Source organism: Penicillium cataractarum (genome assembly GCF_028827025.1).
Source record: "Penicillium cataractarum strain IBT 29864 chromosome Unknown utg000002l, whole genome shotgun sequence".
Taxonomy (NCBI): Eukaryota; Fungi; Ascomycota; class Eurotiomycetes; order Eurotiales; family Aspergillaceae; genus Penicillium; species Penicillium cataractarum.
The window spans coordinates 908,418-931,781 of NW_026622738.1; the positions used below are offsets into that span (position 1 = coordinate 908,418).

Here is a 23,364-nt window from a genome sequence, read left to right on the forward strand (position 1 = left end):
TCCCACCCATAAGTCCCACCAACAAGAAGCATTGATCAAGACGGAATTGCCCAAACTCATCGAGGCACATACCGAGCGCCAGTAGTGTGAATTACCTGCATGTTTCTTGGACTCTGTGACGAAAGTTTGCCTAAGGGAAATCATTTGCAGCTTTCGTACGCCTCGCTTGTGATCGGGGCGCGCATAGACGAGGGCAGTGGCGCTCCAACTATTACGCAAATCGCATCAAAATAAAGATGTCTGTAGGATCCGAGAATTGGACGAGTCTCCATGACCGACGACTCAATCAGATGCTTCAAGCGGCCCGGTACCAATGACTGCTCAATTCTCCACACTGACAATGGAGAGATGTGGGCCTTTTATTACAGCTGCCTTGGAAATGCGTCTCCTGCAGGACGAGCTGAAGTTTGGAATCTCCACTAAAACCGATCATTGAGGTATTTCCTTGGCGCCGTACCACCCCAACTGGTAAGGGATCGTCTGTCGCACGCGTCGAATATCCCATTGGACTGGTGACATCCGCCGAGGCTGACTGCAACTCCTTTCGTCATCCTTGCGGCTTGGGTAGATATTCAGCTGGTCGCTATCGTGTCACGACAGTTATTGTCACGCGACCGCATCGGATACAGCACGACCTCTCTCTCTCACTCTCCATCTCTTCTGTCTTAGCTCTGTCGACCATTCAACCAACAATGGGCTCTATTAGTCAGTCACACGAACGTCAACCTTTGAAGCTTCAAGGACATTTGGCGTCCTTCAAGGCTTTTGACTGCACCCCAGTGCTGGGGACCGAATTTCCGGATGCGAAGCTGGCGCAATGGCTTCAAGCGCCTAATGCAGATGATTTGATTAGAGATCTTGCTATCACAAGTGAACATCACCTTTCCATCAGCGAATGGCTCGCATAACGAATTGAACGATAGTTGCTAATTCCTTGGTAATTAGTCTCGCAAAGAGGAGTCGTGATCTTCAGATCTCAAGTCGATCTCACTGATGAGCTTCAGAAGACTTTGGTCCAGAAGCTTGGGGAATTGACAGGCAAACCATCAGACTCAACTTGGCACATCCACCCGCTCGCAAAATACAACCCCACTGGGGACTCAACTCGTCATTTGATCACCACGGATCCGAAAAACAAACCGGCTGAAGATCGGTTCAGGAATCAGGCCGAACAGCCCATGGGTGTGCGGGCGGCATGGCATACCGATATCAGTTACGAGCCCAACCCGGCAGACTATAGTTGCTTGAAGATGGTGCAGCTTCCTACGAACGGTGGAGGCAAGTGACCTCAGCTTCTAATTTTCACTCCTGTTGAGCGACACGGCACAATGGCCAACGCGAAGTGTGCTAACTCAATCGATCAATCAGATACCCTTTACGCGTCATCCTATGAGGTTTTGGACAAGATCTCCCCTGCTTACCGAAAGTTCCTTGAAACTCTGACGGCCACTTTTGCGCAACCACGCTACAATCAGTCCTCGCACGAGAAGAAGTCGGAGATTCACGTGGAGCCTCGTGGCTCGCCGAATAACGTGGGAAGCGATCTCAGTGCCATCCACCCGGTTGTGCGAACCAACCCCGTTACTGGGTGGAAGAGTCTGTATGGAGCTGGCATGCATACCCGCAGGTTCAATGAAGTCACTGCTGATGAGAGTCGCCGTCTGGCAGACTGGTTGCTGCAAATGATTGTCGAGAACCATGATTTGCAATTTCGTCACTCGTGGAAGAATCCGTACGATGTTGGTAAGTCTTCCTCTCGAAAGATCAGAGTCTCTACTAGTATTGTTCGACCGCTGACTTATGTTCAGCCATCTGGGATAACAGAGCGGTGTTCCATGCGGGAATCATGGATTACAAGGGACAAGGGCACCGCACTGGGCACCGATACGTTGGGGTGGGCGAACAGCCATACCTCGATCCTGAGAGCCAAACCCGACGTGAGGCACTGGGCGAGGTTAATTAATAGAAATTATTTTGTCTGGTACTTACAATTATGTGCCCAATATGCAGTTTTTCAAGTATTCATGTCTCAAATTAGTTTACACTTAGATACCTGTAGTACAGCATCAATGACTAAATTTCTCTAAAGATATGGGACGCATCAAAGCTAGAATTTCCTGTATGGTAATAATTCACCCAGATATTATTCACACTGCAGTATGTAAGTCAAACAGATGCATCACGTTTCTTCATTTCAACATCCAAGCCCTCTTGCTTGAAGAACCATGAATTTTCGACTTTGAAGACCGCTGGGTCTAGCAATTTGATCTACTAAATCTCAGTCAAGGTCCCCGAGACCAATTGCGCTGCAATAACTCACATCATATCGTAGCACCAGCGCTGGGATCAACTTTTTGATCTCCATGATGGCAACATTTTTGCCTAGACAAACTCTCCTTCCGGCGCCAAACTAAATGAAACGATCAGCACAACTAGTTGATGGAATGCGTAGATACGGAGACAAATCGCTTACTGTGATCATACTAGATTCCATCTTCCTGCGATCCTGTGGAGAACATTCAAGCCATCGCTCCGGGCGCCATTGATCTGCGTCCTGGCCAAAAGCTGGCTTGTAGCGCCCGACAACGTACGGACTCATTCCCACCAACGTACCAGGAGGAAGATAGTAATCGCCAATTGACAAGCCTGTGTCTGGCACCACTCGCTCAAAAGGAAGACAGAATGGAGGGTGTAGCCGTAAGGCTTCGTTTAGGCAAGCATCCAGATAGGTGAGACCCTGCACTTCTTTCCATTGTGGAACAGGCCGGGTAAGCAAACCCTGCGCCTCATGCTGGAGCAGTTCGTTGTAAAGACATTGCATAGAGTCTCTGTGAAGAAGCAAGTTATGCCACATGGTCCCCATGACGACCGCCGTGGAGTCTGATCCGGCAAAGACATTCAGCAACGAAAGCGAGGATACTGTCCTGCAGATTGAATATCGCATCATTAGCATAGATCAGTTTATTACTTGTATATATTATCTTTACCAGGGCGGTATCATGGAATTCTTTGATTTCATGAGCAGCAATGTTGTGATCATGTCCACATTATCTGACGCATTCAGCTCTTCGGAAGAAGATTCAAACTGTTTTTCGCGAGACTTGATAAGCGACACTGTATGTTTATGCAATTGAGGGATAGAGTCGATTTTCAAAGCAGTCAGTATGGCATTGATGATACCAGCTAAGTTCCGTAGGGTCGAACTTTGGCTCAACTATGAATTTGTTTTCCACACGTCAGTGATTGGCCGGCGACTTTGTGATTACTCCGAGATCCGCTTGGAGGCTGCAAAATATTGACAGACATACTGACCGGGCCAATGATCTGAAAAATCTCCCAATTGGATTCCAATGTTTTCTTCGCCGCCATCGACCCCATTTCCAACATGCCATACGGGTTGGTGAACATCCATGCCCATACGGTATCGAATGCAAATGCTTGAAGCCAAGTTATGAGGGATGTTTTGTCTTCGGTGTCTTCACGGTCCAACTGGCGAAAAAGCCGGTCTATGTTGTTGTCAATCGCGCGCTCAAGGCTCTGTAATTTTGAGAAGGAATAATAAGGAGCCACAGGTGCTCTGAGATTTTTGTGTATTCCTTCATTTTGAGCGGTAAAGACATCCGGTGGCTCATCAGGACTTTTGAAGACTTGGTAGAAATCGCCCTTTAAGATTAATCGACTGTCAGCCTCGAGATTTTTATAAGCGGAATTGGCCTCGCATCTACCTTTAGGAATCCAGAGCGAGCGGGGTATATTAAAGAGATAGCTGCTGGATCTGCCACTGAGACCATATTGGGTCCGAAACGCACTACACTTCCATACTGGTCGTGCAATCTGCTGTGTATCTCGTGGGATTTTCGACTTCCAACCCACCGCACGCGACACAGATTGGTGATTCTCGCGGTAAATGGGCCCGGAATGCCGCGCAGCTGGAAATACCTTCGGCATAGCCAGAAGGTGGCTGTCGCAAGCACCCCTATTACGAGGATGCCAGCTCTCTGGCTAAGCATACTTGGAGATCTCGCTTTCGCTGTCGCTTTTTTTTGCTGCCAGTCAAAACTCAACGAAACGCAACAGGCCCCGTTCCCACCCCGGGCTGAAGGGCTCAGAGAGGCTGACTAATTGCGGATTCTCTCACAGAGTTTCCAGTTCACACTAGACCTTGGAGAAACAAATCACACATCGTTTGTCTGCTACAATTCCTGTGGGTGGGTGATGGGTCAAGGTGGGGATGAGTGAGCTGTGATGCCTTCCTCATCACCGTGCATGCTGCACAAGTCAAAGCTGCATTCACTATCGAACAAATAGGGCATGTTGGCGGTCGATCGCAGAGCTCGCGTGAGATAGCAGCAGGAGGTATCCACTAGCGGGTCATAGTTCAACTCTTCGTGTTTAGAGTTTTTGGGCGAGATGCATCGTCACCGTGCCACGCTGGCCCCACCGGTTCTGTATCAGAAGCTTGCCAAGGTAGCTAAAAGTTTCCACTCCCGCCTTGTTCAGCCACCGTAATACGGAAGATTTGACCATGAATTGCAAAGATACCTGTAAGTTACTTCTATACATCAATACTGTAACGATAGAATGGAGGACATCTCCGATATCACAAGTTCAGTACCGCCGATCTTGATCCAGACTGCAGTAAACTCCACCTTCCACATGTATCTTATCACATTTGTGTTCTACATTAATGGTTTCCAAAAAGCAATATGGCCGAGGAAGGGGCTTGGAGATGGCGGGAAGAGGACGACGTCTCGGTAGCATGCCCATCTCTGGCATAGCTGGGGGACGCAGCCACGGAGATACTCGGCGTCTCTCCATGTCTCACTGAGCCGAATAAACAGTGGCAACACTGGGCTGACATTCAGTCTCTGGATTTGTTTGTCTGCGGTCTCTTCGGGGTGCGTTGGATAATTTCTCAGGTCCGAACACATTCCCCACATTTCGAGTGCTGACCATTGTCTCTATCACTGTTGACCGACTTATCTGTCTGGCCACGCCGAACCTCTCATCGTCACTCAAACATGGACCCAGAAAGGCTCGGAGTGAGAGATAGCGATTTTGTTCGCGGCGGACTCGCAATTGGTATCGCGATTCTCGCGATCATTGTTTTATTTCCAGGCATTGGCTACAAGGGTGGCCTGGTCAATAACAAGAAAACATTCGAGCTTTCATGGAGCCACGCGAAAAGACGCTTTCAGTCTGGCGCACGTGAGCTCATCACCGCAGCTTTCAATCAGGTACTTTACTATCGCTTCAAAAACTTGCCATATCAAAGTAATTCATGATGCTAACGTAGAACGATGGAAAGCACAAAGATGCATTCTACATGGTCACAGATAATGGCGTCGAAATGATTATTCACCCAAAATATGCCAATGAAATCCGCAACGACGAGCGATTCAGTATCTCCGCCTACAATGAGCAGGTAATTGACTAGATTCGTGCTTCATTGTATCCTGACTTACAGGCCTGTTAGTCTTTCCACGGAAGAATACCTGGGTTTGAAATGTTCAAGGAAAATATCGTTGAGGAACAATTATTTATCAATGCGGTACGGAGCAGGCTGACTCGGTCTCTTGGTAAGTTTGTCGCTATGGAGATTGGAATTACTTCGCTAACAGGTTGATTCTTCTTTAGGCAAACTCCTAGGACCTATTTCAGAGGAGGTCACTAGTGCCCTTCGACAGCACTGGACCGACAGTAAAGGTAGAGTGGGGGATGTCTTTCTGTCCTTAGACATCGCTAATTGGTTCCAGAATGGCATAGAATTTCTCTGCACTCAACGGTGCTGCCTGTCATTGCGCAGCAGTCATCCAGAGTTTTCCTGGGTGAAGAGCTCTGTCACAATGCGGACTGGTTGCGAATCACGGTAAATCATACCGTTAGCTTCTTCATGGCTGTAGAGGCTTTACGTGTGTGGCCGAAGATTTTGAGGCCCCTGGCAGCTAAATTCTCACCCATGTGCAAAAATCTGCGGGCGGAGATTGAAGAGGCTCGTCGCATTATCACGCCCATCTTGGAAAATCGGAGAGCTCAGCGGCAGGCACACTCAAAGTACGCAGCTTCCACGAAGCCTGACGACTTGATTGAATGGTTGGAAGAAACGGCTGATGGTCGTTCTTACGACGCGGCTGGCGCCCAGCTTAAGATCTCCGTGGCAGCCATACACACTACTTCTGATCTTCTGACACAGACACTCTTCAATATTGCCGATAATCCTGCACTGATTCGAGACCTGCGCAGAGAGACTATGTCGACTGTCGGGACACATGGCTGGAAAAAGGCTACGCTCTACAACATGAAGCTGATGGACAGTGTGTTGAAAGAGACTCAGCGGCTGAAGCCGATTTCCATCGGTAGGAGATATCATTTTGCCGTTCGCCATTTTTTTACCTGCTAATGACAATCTTTAGGTACAATGGTGCGTGTGACTTTGGACGATGTGACATTATCCGACGGACTGCGCGTCCCCAGGGGCACCAAGACGCTCGTTTCATGTCACAACATGTGGGATAAGGGAGTCTATGATAACGCCGATCAATTCGACGGATACCGATTCTACGAACTTCGAAAACTTCCCGGACAGGAAAACTCTTCGCAGCTGGTCTCGACTAGCCCAAATCACTTTGCATTTGGGCATGGTCTCCACGCCTGTCCAGGTAGATTCTTCGCTGCGGCGGAGGTGAAGATCACGCTTTGTCATATTCTTCTTAAGTATGACATTCGGCTTGTCGGGGAGCGTCCAAATGTGATCGAGCACGGTGTAGCTCAGTATGCCAACGCCTGGGGCCAGATTGAGATCAAGCGACGTGAGGAGGAAATTGCTTTATGAGATACGTTACCGTATATTCGCGTAGCTACCATCTTCTTTACCATCAAGGATGATTGAGCGCGCAATTCGAAGATACGGGAGATAAGCATATGCTTTTATGATTTTCTTTCCACGGAGAATAGTAATTTTAGAGTAAGTTCAGCTTAGCTGTAACTACTTGAACTATCGTTCATCTGTAAGCCGAGGCGGGAGTCGCTCCTCGGACCAACCTTGGTCGATTGCGTTAGTTAAATACTCCGTTTTTTTTACGAAGACTTAGCCGACCTGTACAATATTACTGAAATAAAATACAGACTTACAGTACCTGTGTGGAGTGAGGCAACATATAAACGAGACCACACCCCACATCCCTTCCGTTGTTATTGATCTAATCATCCACTGGCATCTGCGCTCTTCTTCAGCGCTGTAGTGTGAGACGACCTACACGACACCATGGGTCGACCAGATGAACACGGACATCATGAAGGAAGGAAGTCACCCAGACGGTGGCTGGCCACCGGTATGAAGGCGTTCCTCAGTGTGGCTACCGTTTTTATGATTTACCGACAATGGTCGAATCCCATTTCGAAGCTTGAATTTTCCTACGCAGAGCTACAGGACCTGCTGCTCAACGTTCCCTGTCCTCACAAGGCAAGAGAATGGAGCAGCTATTACACCTGGGGCTCCCACTTTCCAGGAGAGGGATTTGACCAAGCTCGGTGGACGAAAACGAGATGGTCGGAATTTGGACTGCAAGATATCGAGATCACCCAGCATTCCGTCTACTTGCCTCGACTCAAGGATCAACGTGTTGCGTTGCTTAATCTCAATCAGACCCACAACCAAGTCGTTCATGAAGTCAGCCTTATGGAAGATACTGCTCCCCCTAGCAGCGCCGAACGGCCATTTATTCCAGCCTTTTTTGCCTGGTCGCCGAAGGGCAATGTGACAGCTGAATATGTCTACGCCAATTTCGGGCTCGATCAGGACTATGAAGAACTTTTGCAAAGAGGAATCAGCGTAAAGGGCAAAATTGTCATCATCAAGTTGACCTTTAATTCACCGCTTCTCGAACGACTGAATGCAACGGCAAGTCGCTTCAACCAAATTCTCAGCGCGACCAAAGCTGGTGCGATCGGCGTTCTTGCATACACAGATACGCAAGGAGATGAGCCGTATACGGAAGCAAATGGATATTTGCCGTTGCCAGATGGCCCGGCACGTCCTCCTTCTATGATCCAAAGAGGGACTATTGGACTCATCGGTGAGTAAACCTTAACATTACCCCGGCGTTGGGACATGAACTAATCAGAAGTTGTGACTTCTTGTAGAATCCTCTCCGAATGACGCCGATTTCAGAGCTCATCTCCCCCAAATCCCAGCTGTTCCTATCTCTTACGCGGACGCAGCTCAGCTTCTGCAAGCGCTGAACAATCGAGGACCCAATGCCTCTGAGCTCAGCGAGAGATGGTGGGGAGGAGGACTTGGGTACCGAGGTGTTCAATATAATGTCGGACCCTCCGCACCCGGTATGGTCATCAACTTGCACTGCGACTCTGAGATCGAAGTCGGCCAAGTTCACAATGTGCTTGGCACAGTCGAGGGTAGCATCAAGGACGAGATCATTCTGCTCGGAAATCACCGAGATACTTGGGGGCCCGGAGCTGGTGACAGCCACAGTGGCTCTAGTGCCCTCAACGAAGTGGTCCGCGCGCTTGGTACCGCTCTCCAACAAGGCTGGAAGCCACTTCGTACCATTGTCATTGCTAGCTGGGAAGGGGAGGAGGTTGGTCGCGTTGGATCACGGTCCTGGTTTCAGGACAACATGCAGAAAGCAAACACTACTATTGCTGCGTACTTGAATGTGGTGGAAGCTGCTGCCGGACAGAACTTCCATGTTCAGGCCAGTCCACTACTGTCTCGAGCTATTCTGGCCGCCTCAGATCGCGTCTTGTCACCAAATCAAACTATGTCAGGGCAGACGGTGCTCGATGTCTGGGGCGGTGATGTTCGATTCGGTACTGCAGGCGATTCAATTCTGTTCCAGGGCTGCGCCTGCTTGCCGAGCAGTGACTTTGGGTTCTTAGCCGGTCCTGGGGATCCTGTGTTTCCCTACCACTCTCTTTATGACACATTGGAGTACATGGACAAGTTTGGCGATCCCACCTGGGAGTATCACACAGCAACCGCGAAGATGTGGGGGTCATTGGCGGCTCACCTTTCTGAGACACCCGTTCTGGCGTTCAATGTTACTGATTATGCCATCGCCATGAAAAAGGCTGCGAACTATCTGGAGAGCCTACTCTCTGGCCACGACACCCCAACTCTGAATTCACTTCAGGAGGCAATTGACACCCTCTTCGAAGCTGCTATCGTGCACGATTCCAAGGGCGCCTCCCTGCTCGCAGAGACGCTCGCTAGGCCCACTCCACCCAAGCTACAGACAGAGCTTCAGACTGTTAACAGAAAGTATATGGCGTTTGAACGAGTGTTTTGTCGCGATATCGATAGACTGACTCGGGACTCAAATCATTTATTTGTGCCGTCGACACCATACTATGTACACAAGAGCGGATTCCCTACCCTGGAGAAAGCAATCCAGGAGATGAACTCCTCCTTTATTCAAGTGAGTGTGCTATTTCAAAGTCTGGTTGATGGCATGGAACTAATTATAATAAAAAAATTCGTAGATCGAGCGAGATCTGCTTGTCGAGCGTATCGGCCGAGCCACAGAACTTTTGAGAGAAGACGGCGGCGGGATAGACCGTGTCCAGTCATGAAATCACTATAATAGTCACCACGCACGTTATGGAGGTCGACGGCGCTAGAACTTTCAAATAATGGGGAGTCTCCATTTTCAATTTCTGGAATATCAAGTGTGTATTGCATGCATACCTTCCCGCGCTTTCCACTGGAAACGATGGTGTCCCTAGAGGCAGAGTTCTAGTCAGACAGATATGCCAATCTCGAAAATACCCACAGGTATTGCTGTAGCATGATGTAGCGTGTGTACCACCACCCTTATTCTCAGTTTTCCATATAATGAAACGAAGACGAACACTATGGGTGGAACTGGAAGTATAGGCGACAACGCAAATTACCAGCCAGCAAAGACCGACTACCTCGTCCAAGGAGGAAACAATAAATGCAATTGAGAAGGAGCGCAAAGAATTGACAGCTTTTTTACTTCTTCGTGTCAAAAAGTCGATCTACAACTCGTAACAGCAATAATCCCCTTTCATCCAGAGACACAATAGCCACGTGCCCTCAGAGCAAGTGGTACTAGGAAACAGGAATCCATCCGGGATTAGGGTCAAATAAGCCGAACAGCTGCAGGAGATCGCAGATGTACACGATCTGGCTGTGATCAACGAGGAAGTAAAAACAGAATGCACTGGAACCAATAAATGGTTGGTTATTGATGATCCCCCCGTTCGTACCATTCTGTCCAGTATGGCTCATTAGCTGTAAGCAAGCGCATTATGTTGAAAGTCTGCCTGGGCAGTTCCCTATTCAAAAACTCCTTGAGAACGTGAATACGCTTGCAGGATAGCAAGAGAAGCTCGAATACCTGCAATTAATTGCCTTGGACTCATGGATGCGACCAAAAAACATGAACAACCATAAGCGAAAGACATCTCCGTTAATGCCAAGCAGGTTCGACGTCAATCAGATCTTAAAGCTCGATCTCGCCAATGTTTCCTCCTCGACTATCCCACTGTGCACTTCTCGTCTGAAGGGAATAAGATCGTACTTTGGATCAGGCACCTTCATTGGGGTTCCTATTTTTGTAATTAACGGCTATAATCGGATAAGATAAATAAAGAAATATGACGGCATCCCTAACTACGTACCCTCAGCGTCTTGAGTGAAGGGCGAGCTAATCCCTTAGCAATCCTAGGCCACCATGAGTGCTCCGGGAGCAATCCATGATCACTAAGGGGGCATACGGAAATGGTGGGCAGGGACAGATCACGCAAGAGCCCGGTGACTAACTTCTATTATGGTAGAAATGAAGCTTAAAGTAACGTCCGAGGTAGCCGTTTTCGGGAGTCATTATGGTGTAAAATACCAGAAGACAAAACCCCTGTAGTAAACCCGCACTAACTTGATACAGCTAGCGGTTGTGATATTATGAGGAGCCGTCGTGCGAATAGCAAGACCCATTCGGCCCGGGTTTCGGGGTTAGGCAACCGCCAACCTTGAATGCAGTATGTACTGTACCTGGGGCGGACGATAGACCCCAGTTGCTCAAAACCCATAATTATAATTGGTCAGTTTATCGACCGCTTCCATAGCCGCCTTTGCCGTGATGCCTTCTTCTTTAGGCCAGGGTGACGCTATGACTGTAGTACCGATTTAACTATCCCACTTCCTTATCTTTTATCTTGTCTTTTAGCTTCTGTAGGTCATGTGAATTCTGCCGGACCTTCTTCCTTGGAAAATATGTTTTGAGCAATTGGCTCTTATCGTCCACCTCATGCACCTGTATAAATCGCATGTCGCTTAGCGTACTACATGTAATCAGATCGAGATTTACCTACCCTCTACTACTGTGTTATTCTTGCGTGAAGTTACTAGGTCGAACAATATGGAATCATATGAATACCACAGCGTTGATTATATATTCTTGTCACCAACCTAAGATTGGAAGCCCTACGAATGTACCTAGGTAGTCACCTATGGAAGGACCATGATCCCAAGAATTATCCTTCGATGATTCTTTTAATTTTTATTTCTCGCCATTCGGTTACTATATGCAAATGGACTAATATTTCATACTCTTACAGCAGCTCAACTAAGCAGCCCTTTATCCGAGCACCTTCTCAGCAGCCGAGACTATTCATAATATGTTAGCCACTATCACTCTATCCACGAAGACCGACAATCCGATTGCACAATCACTTACCGTTAACGCCAGTGTTATCGGGCTCGACAAAGGCCTCCTTGACCTTTCCATCCTCGACCAGCAGAGCATAGCGCTTGCTGCGGTTGTTACCGAAGATAGCAACGCTGTCGAAGCTCAGGTCAAGAGCCTCGGTGAACTTGCCGGTAGGGTCGCCGAGGAAGCGGACCTATATCGAGGGAACCTTGTTAGCAATGGTGTTAAATCTCCAAAGGAATGATAGATATAGACATACACCGCTCTTGCCCTGGGGGTCCAGGGAAACGCCCCAAGCCTGGGTCCTATATTATCATTGCGGGTTAGTGATATGTTCCCATCAATGGGCTTCCCCGCTCCACATGATCGCGAGCTCGAGCTTACACAAAGGGATCATTGACGGAAACGACAAAGACCTGACCGGCCTCCTTCAGCTTGGGGTGGTTGATGTATCCCGGGACGTGGGTGCTAGAGCAGGCGGGGCCTAGAAAAGAAGAAGAAAGTACATCGGTCAATAACGAAGCTCTTGCGAGGGGTTCATTCCCATTCATAGGAGTGTCCGAATTCACGCACTGAAGGCGGCGGGGGTGCCAATGATAACAGCCTTGCCCTTAATCTCCTTGGCGAGGTTGATCTTGTTGCCGGGAGAGTTCTCGACTAGGACGTCTAGGTTGGGAATGGCGTCGCCCTTCTGGACGAGGTTGCGCGAGGTGCTGTGGAAGGGGGCAGCGCGGACGCGGGGAAGGTTGGTGGCAATGCGGCGGGCGAACATGATTGCGATTAATTGAGGATCCTAAGAGTTAAATTATAGGAGTTGTGGTGGAGAGGACGTGGGTGAGGGAGGGCGGGTGGAAGGTGGGAGGTCGCGTTGTTGATGTTTTGCGAGGAGGAGGCAGAATTGATGATTTCGTCATCGGCCGTTGGGACACGATCGTCGCCCGTTGAAACCCTGCATTCAAAAGGGACCCCGGTTCCCCTAACTTGGGACCAGCACTCGAGGAAGGATCATTACGCTTTGTTTTACTTTTTTATGATGTTCAGAGTATACAGCTTATCATCATCTTAGGCCATTGTTATTCCTCCCATGCGGCAATGCTCTCTGAGGGGCACCCACGAACCCGCTCGGTGAATTCGCCGACAAGCCAGGGCGCTTTGGCCCACTGATGGAGACGAAGGCCATCCAATGCTTACGGACTCCCTGGTGATCGTGATCATCGTTGACAATGCCTCGTGACGACTTGAACTCGTTTCGGCAAGTGTGGTATGGGAACCATGGGAGGAACCACCAGCTTCATAGTTTTATGAAGATCTCCCGGCCGGTCCAAATAGTACCAAACCATTGGATTCTCACCGTTCTTGCCAACTCATCAGCGAACGACTCGGGATTCACCAGCCAATGTGTGAACACTACCGGAGAACGCAGCCCACCAGTTGCGAAGCTCGACCGGACGCGTGTGGGAACCAGCAAAAAGCAAAGATCCACACTTTGTTTCCCTGGACCCAAGGATTTGCTCCGACCGGTGGAGCTTTGCTTTTGCATTATTTGATCCAGTTTCCCATTGATTTGACTGGGATCTGCTATTATTCTTTCCGGGTTAAAGCCAATGTCTTACGGGGAGTTCTTGGCGATTGGCGATTGGATGCGATTTCTTTCCAGTTATTTTCTCATCGTCATGAATGGGGGACTATGATGAAGTTGAGAGGGATACCACGACAGCTTCGAGGCCGCACTTCTGCATGGTGGCCCCCCTCCAACTCGTGCGCACTGACAATCCCATGTCAACGGATGGGCGTCTCTACCAATGAGTAGCGTGGATTTTTATCATGCAGCAGCAGGGTCGAAGGAAGGTTTGTCTACTCTCGGAGAGGAGGGGGAGTAATAAATGATACTGATGATAGACTATGATTGTAGGAAGGCTATACTTGGGACAAAATAATTGAGACGATAGGAGAATACGATATAAGTACAATGTAGATACAAGACCTCCTTGCATCATTCCATAAGTAGTCTAAAACTACCTCCAAATGCCGACTCAAGAGACTGGCTGTCAAAAGATTTGGACCAAACTCCGGATTCAGACAACTCTTCCCAGGTTATGTTATGTTATTTTATTTTTTTTCTATTAATATATACCTATTATAAACATCGCTATTGTCTCCTTTAATGCTGGTGTCCGTAACTTTGGTACTTGGCTCTACCCGTTCGTAGTAATCCGATCGAGGCGGTACCCCGTTCGCTTCTGATCAGAAATTATTCCCTTCTTTTTTTCCCTTCTTCCCCCCCAACCTCGCGACTCTCCGGCTTTGCTGGTCTCCTTTTCTTTTCTTTTTTCCCCTTAGCCCTCCCAGCCAGCGACGGGTCTCCGTTATACCTCTCCAGTTCCCGGTTCCTCTTGGAATTTTGCATTGCTTATTACCCTTTGATACTTCGTTATACCCGCCAGCCCGCGGGTCCAGCCTGCTGCTTGTTCGACCGGTCGCGACCCGTCTAGCCCAGCATGGAGGGTGGCCAGACCTCGTCGAATCCCGCCCCCGCTGGGAACTCCAGCGACTTTGTATGTCGTGATGATCTTTAAAGCCTCTTCTTCTGTTTGCTAACTCTACTTCATCATGGCTAGGTTCGCAAACTGTATAAGTGAGTTCTGCCCGAATCCTTTCCCCCTCTCTCCGCACCTCTTTGCTTCTAGCTGCAACCTGCAACCCGCCCGCCACAAAGAACCACACCCCTGTCACCCACCGCGGCAATCTTTCCGATCATGTATTGACCGAGCTTATAGGATGCTGGAGGATCCCTCCTACGCCTCTATCGTACGCTGGGGAGATGAAGGAGATAGTTTCGTTGTTCTAGAGGTAAATGCGCCCCAACCCCCCTGATCTCGTCCCTTCGGTCGCGATCGCTCCTAACTTCGAGCTTGGGAAATCTAGTGCGAAAAATTCACAAAGACCATCCTACCCAAACACTTCAAGCATAGCAACTTTGCCAGTTTCGTGCGCCAACTCAACAAATACGACTTCCACAAGGTCCGCCAAAACAACGAGGAGAACGGCCAGTCGCCGTATGGTCAAAACGTAAGGCTGCAATCCATTTACCGTCCCTCCTCCCACCGGGAATACCCCCCCCCTCCGCCGATCGGGGCCACCCACACATCGTCACCGTTGGCTTGGGCTAATACCACTATCGCATTAGGCATGGGAGTTTAAACACCCCGAGTTCCGCGCCAACAGCAAGGATTCCCTAGACAACATTCGTCGAAAGGCCCCTGCTCCCCGCAAGCAGACCCAGACTACCGATGAATCCGTACCGACCCAACAGATCGATCTACTCAACCAGCAGATTGTCGCCCAACAACAACAAATCCAGCATCTTTCCGATCGCTATGCTCAGCTCACGGTGGATCATCAGCTCATGTTGCAAGAGGTGATGCGGGTGCAGAAGACGGTCTTGAACCATGAAAATGTCATTCACCAGGTCATGACTTACTTGCTCTCGGTTGATGCGCGCCAGAGGAGGGACAGCAAGGCTCTTTCCTTCCAGGCACAGGGCGGCGCTGCCATGAGCCCGTCTCAGGTTGGAGCTGGGGATGATGAGCCATCCTCGCCTCTGCAGCAGGCATCGAAGCTGTTGAACGACATGAACTCTGAGATGCAGTTCAACCTGGCGGCCATGGACCCGGCCACAGCAAATGATCCCCAAAAGGTTGGCGCAGTCCCGGTGGCTACGCCCGCCATGGATCCTGCGGCGCGCAACGGGGTTGCTGCAGTTGCCGCGGTCGCTCGTCCAGTGACTACCGCACCGCCTAACCCTGCTGCTCTGGTCTACCCCAAGATGGGCGGCGACTTGGAACAAGTGGTTTACCCAGTGGGTGCCACCAACGGTATCGATCCGATGTATAGCGAGCACGTCAATAACGTGCCGTATCCTATGCCCGCCAAGCCAGAGGTTGATCCTGCAGAGGCTCGGCGGTACCAAGACAACGGTAACCGCAAGAAGACTACCAACGTCGACCCTGGCTGGGTGCGCAGTCCGCAAATCTTGCTGGTCGAGGATGACGCGACTTGTCGACAAATTGGCGGCAAATTCTTATACTCTTTCAACTGTGTGGTTGACACTGCGGTATGTTTAATTCTTTCATGGCAATATATTGCATGGGGATCTAACGTTGTTCTTTCTCTAGTTCGACGGTCTTGAAGCTGTGAACAAGATGCAAGGTGGTTCGAAGTACGATCTGATTCTCATGGATATCATCATGCCAAACCTGGATGGTGTATCCGCCTGTCATCTTATCCGCCAATTCGACCGCACGCCTATCATCGCCATGACCTCCAACATCCGTAGTGATGATATTCAACTCTACTTCCAACATGGTAAGGCAGCTCCACTCATATTCTCGACACTCAATCAACTGGAAGAGTCTCAACTAATATACGCCAATAGGTATGGACGACGTTCTCCCTAAACCTTTCACCCGCAAGAGTCTTCTCGGTATGCTAGAGAAGCATTTGGTACACCTCAAGACTATGGCGCAAGGCATCGAGGCCGCCCCGCCCACCGCAGTAGCAGCAACAATGGCGGCTCAAACATCGGCCACGCAATCAATAAAAGAGGACAATAGCTCCCCTGGTCAATCCCCGGCTGGGTCAATGAACAACTGGCAATCACCGGGCCAGTTCCATGGCATGGCGCCGGTGCCACAACCTATGCCTGCAGTTCCAGGACAATTCGTGGCTGCCCCCGGCGCGCCACCGGGAGCATATACGGTGGACCAGAATGGCGTACAATTCCCTGCGCCACCCGCAGTGACCGTTCCCTCTAGTGGTGCCCCTCCTCGACCACAACATCGTCGGCAAATGTCTGAAATGGCTAGTGTTACAGAAAACCCGAACGTCAAGCGACAACGCATGTACCCCCAACCTCAACCGATGATGGCGGTACAAGCTGGGCGACCTGGTTAAACCTTACATGCGCCATTTCTTCTCCATGTGCTCTCTTCTTATTCATATACTCCTCTTCTCTCTATTTTCTCTCCCTCTGTCCATTGCCCTACGATTCCCACTGTCTATAATGAGGCCTTCACTCGTATATTACTCGCTTTGCTCGGTCGTCATTCCCAGCTTGTCCTGTTGCCTTGGTCACCGTCGTTCTATCCCTTACAGGTCATGGCGTTTTGTGTTGCTCTATTGTTCCAAGGTTCTTGGATTTTGGGTGGCGAATTTGTGCGTTTACGATTCACGCATCAGCGTCGATCCACCCCTGGACTCTCATATACACTTATTTTACCCTATCTATGACTGGGGAGATTGTTAAGCCAGGTACATATTATACACAATCACATACATTAGTTCTCAACGTGTTTTGGTCCCTGTTTTCCTGCCATCTAGGGGTAGAGTTAGTAGTATCTCGAAAGGGTATTTAGTCCACCGAGGTTCCTTTCAAGGCCGGATGAGGCAAGGTATGTAGGGATCAGTTCATTTCAAGCTTTCTGCGTTCTTTGGCATCGTCGATGCAAAATATCACAACATGACCAATTGACTTGTCTCGCCGCGTACGCGTACCACTTCCGACGAACCATCTCCAATGTACCCGCATTCCCACACACGAGGGCCGGTCGGGCGAACCCGAGATCTTGAAGGGGCATCTTGTAGACGCGCCTAGACCGAATTCCCTCGTCGTAGGGCTATGAAGGGAGTCCACCAGGGCCCAGGCCTTGCAGGAAGTTCTGGACCATCTGGACCTTTTGCGGCTTCCTGTGGCTGCCTATCGCTGCCTGTGGCTAGTGTAGCTGGCCCCTGCGCCAAAGATATCACGTGAAGGTTTTGACGATCAACTATGCAAATATGGCAAACAGTGCAAACAAAGCAACACGGTGGGAGTCCGAGGCTTGGCGGGGTTTTTTGTGCCTTTGAATGACCGCGGAGTCACGTTGGAACTGCGAGCTACACCACCCTTTCAGAGCGTTTCTGGCGATCGAGTTCCGGTTACATTCCCATTCTGTGATCCTCAAATATCAGAGGTACGGCTGCCCTTTGGTGGATTCGAAATTTGTCCCATCTTTGCGATTCGACCGTCACAGCTTTTGTGTGAATCATTCCGATTGACGGTGCTCTCCAGGATCTCCGAACAGCATGGGCGCCAAGCAAAAGGGCGGCGCGAAGCCGAAGAATACGGCGGAGGAGGTCGAGGAGACTCTTCAGGCTGTGGTGCTTGCCGATACTTTCGAGACTAGATTCGAGCCTTTCACTCGCGACAAGCCGAGGGTATGTACGCAGAAGCAATGCTTGATATAAGATAAAGCTGACCAGCATTTGGGGTGGAAATAGTGTCTACTCCCTCTCGCCAATACCCCTCTCATCGAATACACCCTCGAGTTCCTTGCCAATGCTGGCGTGGAAGAAGTGTTCCTATACGCAGGAGCTCATTCAGATCAACTAGAGAAATACATCAAGTACGGAGCTCATGCCATACTATCTCCTAGTCGGGGACATTGCTAACCCGATGACTATAGCACCTCCAAATGGCGAGCTCCATCCTCACCCTTCAAGCAATTGACCTTCCTCAAGTCCACCTCCACCTCCGTCGGTGATGTCATGCGCGATCTCGACGGCAAGCATCTCATCACTGGCGATTTCATCGTTGTCAGCGGCGATGTCATCAGCAACCTCCCCATCGAGGGCGCTCTGTCCAAGCACCGCAAGCGTCGCGAGGCCGACAAGAACGCCATCATGACCATGGTCCTCCGCGAGGCGGGCCGCAACCACCGCGCCAAATCCTCCTCCATCTCTCCCGTCTTCGTTATCGACCCAACCAAGGATCGCTGCCTGCACTACGAGGAGATTGATCACCACTCCGATGAGCACCCGGCACGCTTGAACATCGATTCCGATATCATTCTGTCTACGCCTGAGTTGGACATTCGCCAGGACCTTATCGACTGCAGCATCGATATCTGCACTCCGGACGTGCTGAGCTTGTGGTCCGACAGCTTTGACTACCAGTCTCCCCGGAAACACTACTTGTACGGAGTCCTCAAGGACTACGAGCTGAACGGCAAGACCATCCACACATACATCATTAAAGAGGACTACGCCGCGCGGGTACGTAACCTCAAGGCCTACGATGCCGTCAGCAAGGACATCGTCTCGCGCTGGGCTTACCCCTTGTGCCCGGATACCAACCTCCTCCCAGGCCACACCTACAGTCTCCGGAAGGGCAACTTGTACCAAGAGCAGGGCGTCACGTTGGCTCGCTCGTGCGTACTTGGCCGACGCACCGTAATCGGTCGGGGCACTAGCATCGGCGACCGGTCAACGGTGCACAGCACGATTCTCGGACGGAACTGCAAGATTGGCAAGAATGTCCAGCTGGATGGCGCCTATATCTGGGATAATGTCGTGATCGGGGACGGCTCGGATGTTCGCGGGGCTATCATTGCCGATGGCGTGGTAGTTGGCAAGAACTGCTCTATCGCACAAGGCGCTCTCCTCTCCTACGGCGTCAAGATCGCAGATGGAGTCAAGATCGAGAGTGGCATGCGCATTACCCGGTCCCGGCCCGATGGCAGCGTGGGTACCAGTGACCCCTCGGTAGTCGGTGAGGGCGGCGAGGGCTACGAGTTTATCCACGGCGAGGACGACGACGAGGAAGAAGATGATATCAGCGTTGCCTCGTCGGGATTGGTATACCGCATGCCCGGTCTTTCACTATCCAACGCCTCAATCTCTACCCTATCCTCCGAAGTGTCCGAGGGATCATGGCCCCGTTCCGGACGAAGCAGTTTCTCCGACGGTGAAGAGCAAGACAACTTCCACCACGACGCCTCCGTCAGTGTCTTCGACAGTCTGCGCGAGGGTACGTCCGCCGACGTGGTACAGTTGGAGCTGGTCAGTCTCCGTATGACCGCCAACGCCTCCGACGTCCAAGTCCGCCGCGCCGTCGTCTCCTCCTTCATGAAGTACATCCAACAATTGATGGAGGGTGGCAAGGGCGCCGGCGAGGCCGTGAAAGAAGTCTTCACCAAATACCGTGAAGTCGTGGACCGGACCTTGTTCGACCGGAACAAGGAAGTCAAGAAGGACCAGGTCGACTTCTTGCTTCAGTTGCAGCAGGATCTTGTGCACCGGAACAAGGGCTCGAGTATCCTCCTGTTTACGGCGAAGGAGCTGTATGATCTGGAGCTGGTGGATGAGGAGGCGTATGAGCAGTGGTGGGATGATGAGCGGTCTAGTAGTAGTGAGGAGATGCGGACTGTTCGGGCTCAGACGCAGCAGTTTGTGGATTGGTTGGCGAATGCTGAAGAGGAGAGTAGTGAAGAGGAGGAGGATGAGAGCGAGGAGGAGGAGAGTGATGATGAGTAGATATACCACACGATTCTGATAGGGCAAAAAATGGGCACATGCATTACTTTTAGACTGGTTGAGCTAGGTTAGTATGGTATAGCTGTAGGATGTAGGCAAAGTCATAGTCGTAGTCGTATTTGTCCTAATCCATCGGAAGCATCTATAGATCGTATGAAAATCCCCGTTGAGTGACTAGTGAGTAGTAACTAGCAAACCTTTTGCTTCTTAATAAAAACTTTGGTTCCGTCCGTCACTATACTCTTATATTTCTCGCCCCTTTGTCTTACTCTTGCTCTTCTAGACCTTAATCTTGCCGTCATTCATAGAGTGGGCATCCATAAGGCTCCAGCCACGCCCTACGATCTGCAGGTCACTTTTCAGCCTCGCGAATCAAATCCCATTGGGCTTTGGTCATTTCAGGTATGAAAGAGATGTCTCATAGAAGAAAAACCACGTTGACACATCGATTTAGTAGTTAGCCTATGACTGATCGTGTTATTAATCAACCCTTGACTCATCAGGCGTCTAATCTCGTTAGTTAGCTGCTACTTTGTTAATCCTCATGAGTAAGTTCCTAGTGAACGGTTCCGTCCGATCAGCGCCCCCCCCTTCCCCACCCGACTCCCTCCCTCCCCCGATTCCCGACCGTCTTGCCAATTTCTACTAGTGACGTTGTGGCTCAACTGGTTCACACGATCCCTTGGGTGGTTTGAACCCCTCCCTCCCTGCCTCACCAGACTCAACCCAAATAACCACATCCACCCCTTCCCTCCCCCCACCGTCGGCACGGCCGTCCCCCTTTTCACCACGCCTCGCCTCACGCGGAAGAGAAAGGCGGCTGAGGCGGCGATTGCGGACAACGACCAGTCTTCCCCCAAAGCCGCCACCAAGGCTGCCAACACCGGAAACGCCACTGCCACTGCTGCTGCTGATACTACTACGTCTGGGTCTGACCCCAAGTCACGCTCCAAGCAGGTTTCTTCCGTGACGGTGACTTCTCTGGATACTGAGAGGGGTAGCTCGACTAGTTCTGCTGGCTTGGATCACAAGAAGAGTCGTATTGCGACGCCGGCAACTACGACGGGCAGTATGGACTCGGATGATGATTTTATGAGCGATGTCTCGAGTGCGGAGGATTTTCTTGATACACAGGGAAGTGACGATGAGAGTTTGGGTGAAGGTACGTGTTGTTACCGAGAAGAAAGGAACTCCTGCCTTGATCTACGTGATCTTGAGGGTCTTGAGGATCAGACGAAACGTACGTCATCTGGGGTTTCTGATTTGCTGACACTCCTTTTTTTTCTCTGATAGATTTCAGCGATTTAGACACTGGTTTCTCCGACGATAAAGATCTCCTCAAGCAAAAGCGCAAACCATACGAAGTCAAGTTCAAGGTCTTAGCCCCCTCCGATATCGACTATGAACAGCTCGTGCAAGTCAACGAGGTTTCCGCTATCCTCGGCTTGCCCCCAGAGTCGGCAGCCATCCTGCTCCGATTTGCCCGATGGAAAAAGGAAAAGCTCATCGAGGGGTACATGGAGAATGAGGATAAGACGCTTGAAGATGCTGGCCTAGGGAAGAGTTCACAGGGTTCGGCCAAGACGGAAGTCATCCCCGGGTTCATGTGTGACATCTGCTGTGATGATGGGGATAATCTAGAGAGCTATGCGATGCGTTGTGGGCATCGCTTCTGCGTGAATTGTTACCGGCAATATCTGGCTCAGAAAATCAAGGAAGAAGGCGAGGCTGCGAGGATTCAGTGTCCCGGTGAAAAGTGTCATCGCATCGTGGACTCGAAGTCTTTAGATCTGTTGGTTACCGAGGACTTGCAGGAACGGTGAGTCAGCCTTACATCCTTCGAGGAAAGATAGATAAATGTTGAAACTGACATGTTGATTTAACTCATAGTTACCGCACGCTTCTTACCAGGACCTACGTGGATGATAAGGACAATCTACGGTGGTGCCCGGCTCCCGAATGCGTATATGCGGTCGACTGCGCCGTCAAGACTCGAGATCTCCGCCGCATCGTCCCAACGGTGCGATGCCGTTGTGGACACGAGTTCTGCTTCGGCTGTTCCCTCAACGATCATCAGCCCACACCGTGCACACTGGTCAAGATGTGGTTACAAAAGTGTGAGGACGACTCCGAGACCGCTAACTGGATATCGGCCAATACCAAGGAATGCCCCAAGTGCCAGTCCACGATCGAGAAGAACGGCGGTTGCAACCACATGACATGCCGCAAGTGCAAGCACGAGTTCTGCTGGATGTGCATGGGTCTCTGGTCCGAGCACGGTACTAGCTGGTACAACTGCAACCGATACGAGGAGAAATCTGGATCGGAAGCTCGCGGTGCACAGGCCAAATCTCGTGCCTCGTTGGAACGCTACCTGCACTACTACAATCGATATGCGAACCACGAGCAATCCGCCAAACTGGACAAGGATCTGTATCTCAAGACCGAGAAGAAGATGACCAGTCTGCAGTCCGCGTCTGGTATGTCCTGGATTGAAGTGCAGTTCCTGGACACCGCCTCGCAGGCTCTTCAACAGTGCCGCCAGACGCTGAAGTGGACATATGCATTTGCATTTTATCTGGCGCGGAACAATCTCACCGAGATTTTCGAGGATAATCAGAAGGATCTGGAGATGGCGGTTGAGAGTCTGAGTGAGATGTTTGAGAAGCCCGTGGCTGAACTGGCCGAGCTGAAGGTGGTTATTCTCGACAAGACAACGTACTGCAACAAGCGGCGGGTCATTCTGTTGAGTGATACGGCTGAGAACTTGAAGAATGGTACGCAATTATATCGGGCTCTGGGTATGTTTTGGATTACTGACACGTTTACAGGAGAATGGTCGTTCAACATCGACTGGTGAGAAATCGACAGTCGAGTTCCAACGGAAAACAACGACATGACTGCATATGCAGACGACACTTCTTGACGACGTGAACGATCCTATCCACCCCTTCATCTCTCTATATTTCACTCACCTCCTACGCCGATGCCTTCTCTCAGTCTACCTCATCCTACCTTGTTGTCCGATTCCAAGGCCCCTATCCATTCCACAATGTATTACAGGTTACAAGTGGAAGAAGGGGATCAACCCCCCTTTTTTCACTTGTAACTTGAAATGATAGTCTCAACATCATACTCCCTCGGTCTCTGTTTTCCTCTCCTTCTCTCATGGAAAAACTATGCAGCGGCGCAGTGGAGTTGGGTTCCGTTCTTAATGGTTTTTCTCACATGGTCAGATCACTATCCTCCGTTTCCCCGTGTTTATTCATTTCCATAGCCAGCTAGCGAATCTTTATCTTGGTTGGATCCTTGTGCATTG

The 23,364-nt window shown here is 50.3% G+C and overlaps 7 protein-coding genes across 7 annotated transcripts; 5 read left to right on the forward strand and 2 right to left on the reverse strand.

Annotated features, from left to right (window-relative positions):
• Positions 1–692: 692 nt before the first annotated feature.
• Positions 693–1,963, forward strand: N7496_002395 (TauD/TfdA dioxygenase family protein; the record flags this gene model as incomplete). Its single annotated transcript, XM_056695326.1, has 4 exons — positions 693–870; positions 946–1,278; positions 1,369–1,743; positions 1,809–1,963. 4 exons carry the CDS (start codon positions 693–695, stop codon positions 1,961–1,963), a joined length of 1,041 nt encoding a protein of 346 aa, XP_056557538.1.
• A 203-nt stretch (positions 1,964–2,166) lies between these two features.
• Positions 2,167–4,010, reverse strand: N7496_002396 (uncharacterized protein; the record flags this gene model as incomplete). The annotated part of the gene is made up of 6 exons (XM_056695327.1): positions 2,167–2,268; positions 2,321–2,410; positions 2,474–2,924; positions 2,988–3,183; positions 3,309–3,663; positions 3,810–4,010. The coding sequence occupies 6 exons, from the start codon at positions 4,008–4,010 to the stop codon at positions 2,167–2,169; spliced, it is 1,395 nt and encodes a 464-aa protein (XP_056557539.1).
• A 1,011-nt stretch (positions 4,011–5,021) lies between these two features.
• Positions 5,022–6,832, forward strand: N7496_002397 (cytochrome P450; the record flags this gene model as incomplete). The annotated part of the gene is made up of 6 exons (XM_056695328.1): positions 5,022–5,237; positions 5,297–5,425; positions 5,477–5,579; positions 5,638–5,700; positions 5,757–6,356; positions 6,414–6,832. 6 exons carry the CDS (start codon positions 5,022–5,024, stop codon positions 6,830–6,832), a joined length of 1,530 nt encoding a protein of 509 aa, XP_056557540.1.
• Positions 6,833–7,264: 432 nt separating this feature from the next.
• On the forward strand, positions 7,265–9,591 carry N7496_002398 (uncharacterized protein; the record flags this gene model as incomplete). Its single annotated transcript, XM_056695329.1, has 3 exons — positions 7,265–8,075; positions 8,143–9,437; positions 9,502–9,591. 3 exons carry the CDS (start codon positions 7,265–7,267, stop codon positions 9,589–9,591), a joined length of 2,196 nt encoding a protein of 731 aa, XP_056557541.1.
• Positions 9,592–11,621: 2,030 nt separating this feature from the next.
• Positions 11,622–12,465, reverse strand: N7496_002399 (peroxiredoxin family protein; the record flags this gene model as incomplete). The annotated part of the gene is made up of 5 exons (XM_056695330.1): positions 11,622–11,650; positions 11,721–11,886; positions 11,953–11,998; positions 12,078–12,177; positions 12,267–12,465. 5 exons carry the CDS (start codon positions 12,463–12,465, stop codon positions 11,622–11,624), a joined length of 540 nt encoding a protein of 179 aa, XP_056557542.1.
• A 1,726-nt stretch (positions 12,466–14,191) lies between these two features.
• skn7 (uncharacterized protein) lies at positions 14,192–16,646 on the forward strand (the record flags this gene model as incomplete). The annotated part of the gene is made up of 7 exons (XM_056695331.1): positions 14,192–14,248; positions 14,312–14,328; positions 14,471–14,543; positions 14,619–14,762; positions 14,881–15,807; positions 15,869–16,058; positions 16,129–16,646. 7 exons carry the CDS (start codon positions 14,192–14,194, stop codon positions 16,644–16,646), a joined length of 1,926 nt encoding a protein of 641 aa, XP_056557543.1.
• Positions 16,647–17,816: 1,170 nt separating this feature from the next.
• On the forward strand, positions 17,817–22,905 carry N7496_002401 (uncharacterized protein; the record flags this gene model as incomplete). Its single annotated transcript, XM_056695332.1, has 7 exons — positions 17,817–17,948; positions 18,012–18,136; positions 18,197–20,041; positions 20,606–21,285; positions 21,339–21,864; positions 21,936–22,822; positions 22,877–22,905. The coding sequence occupies 7 exons, from the start codon at positions 17,817–17,819 to the stop codon at positions 22,903–22,905; spliced, it is 4,224 nt and encodes a 1,407-aa protein (XP_056557544.1).
• Between the last annotated feature and the right edge of the window lie 459 nt (positions 22,906–23,364).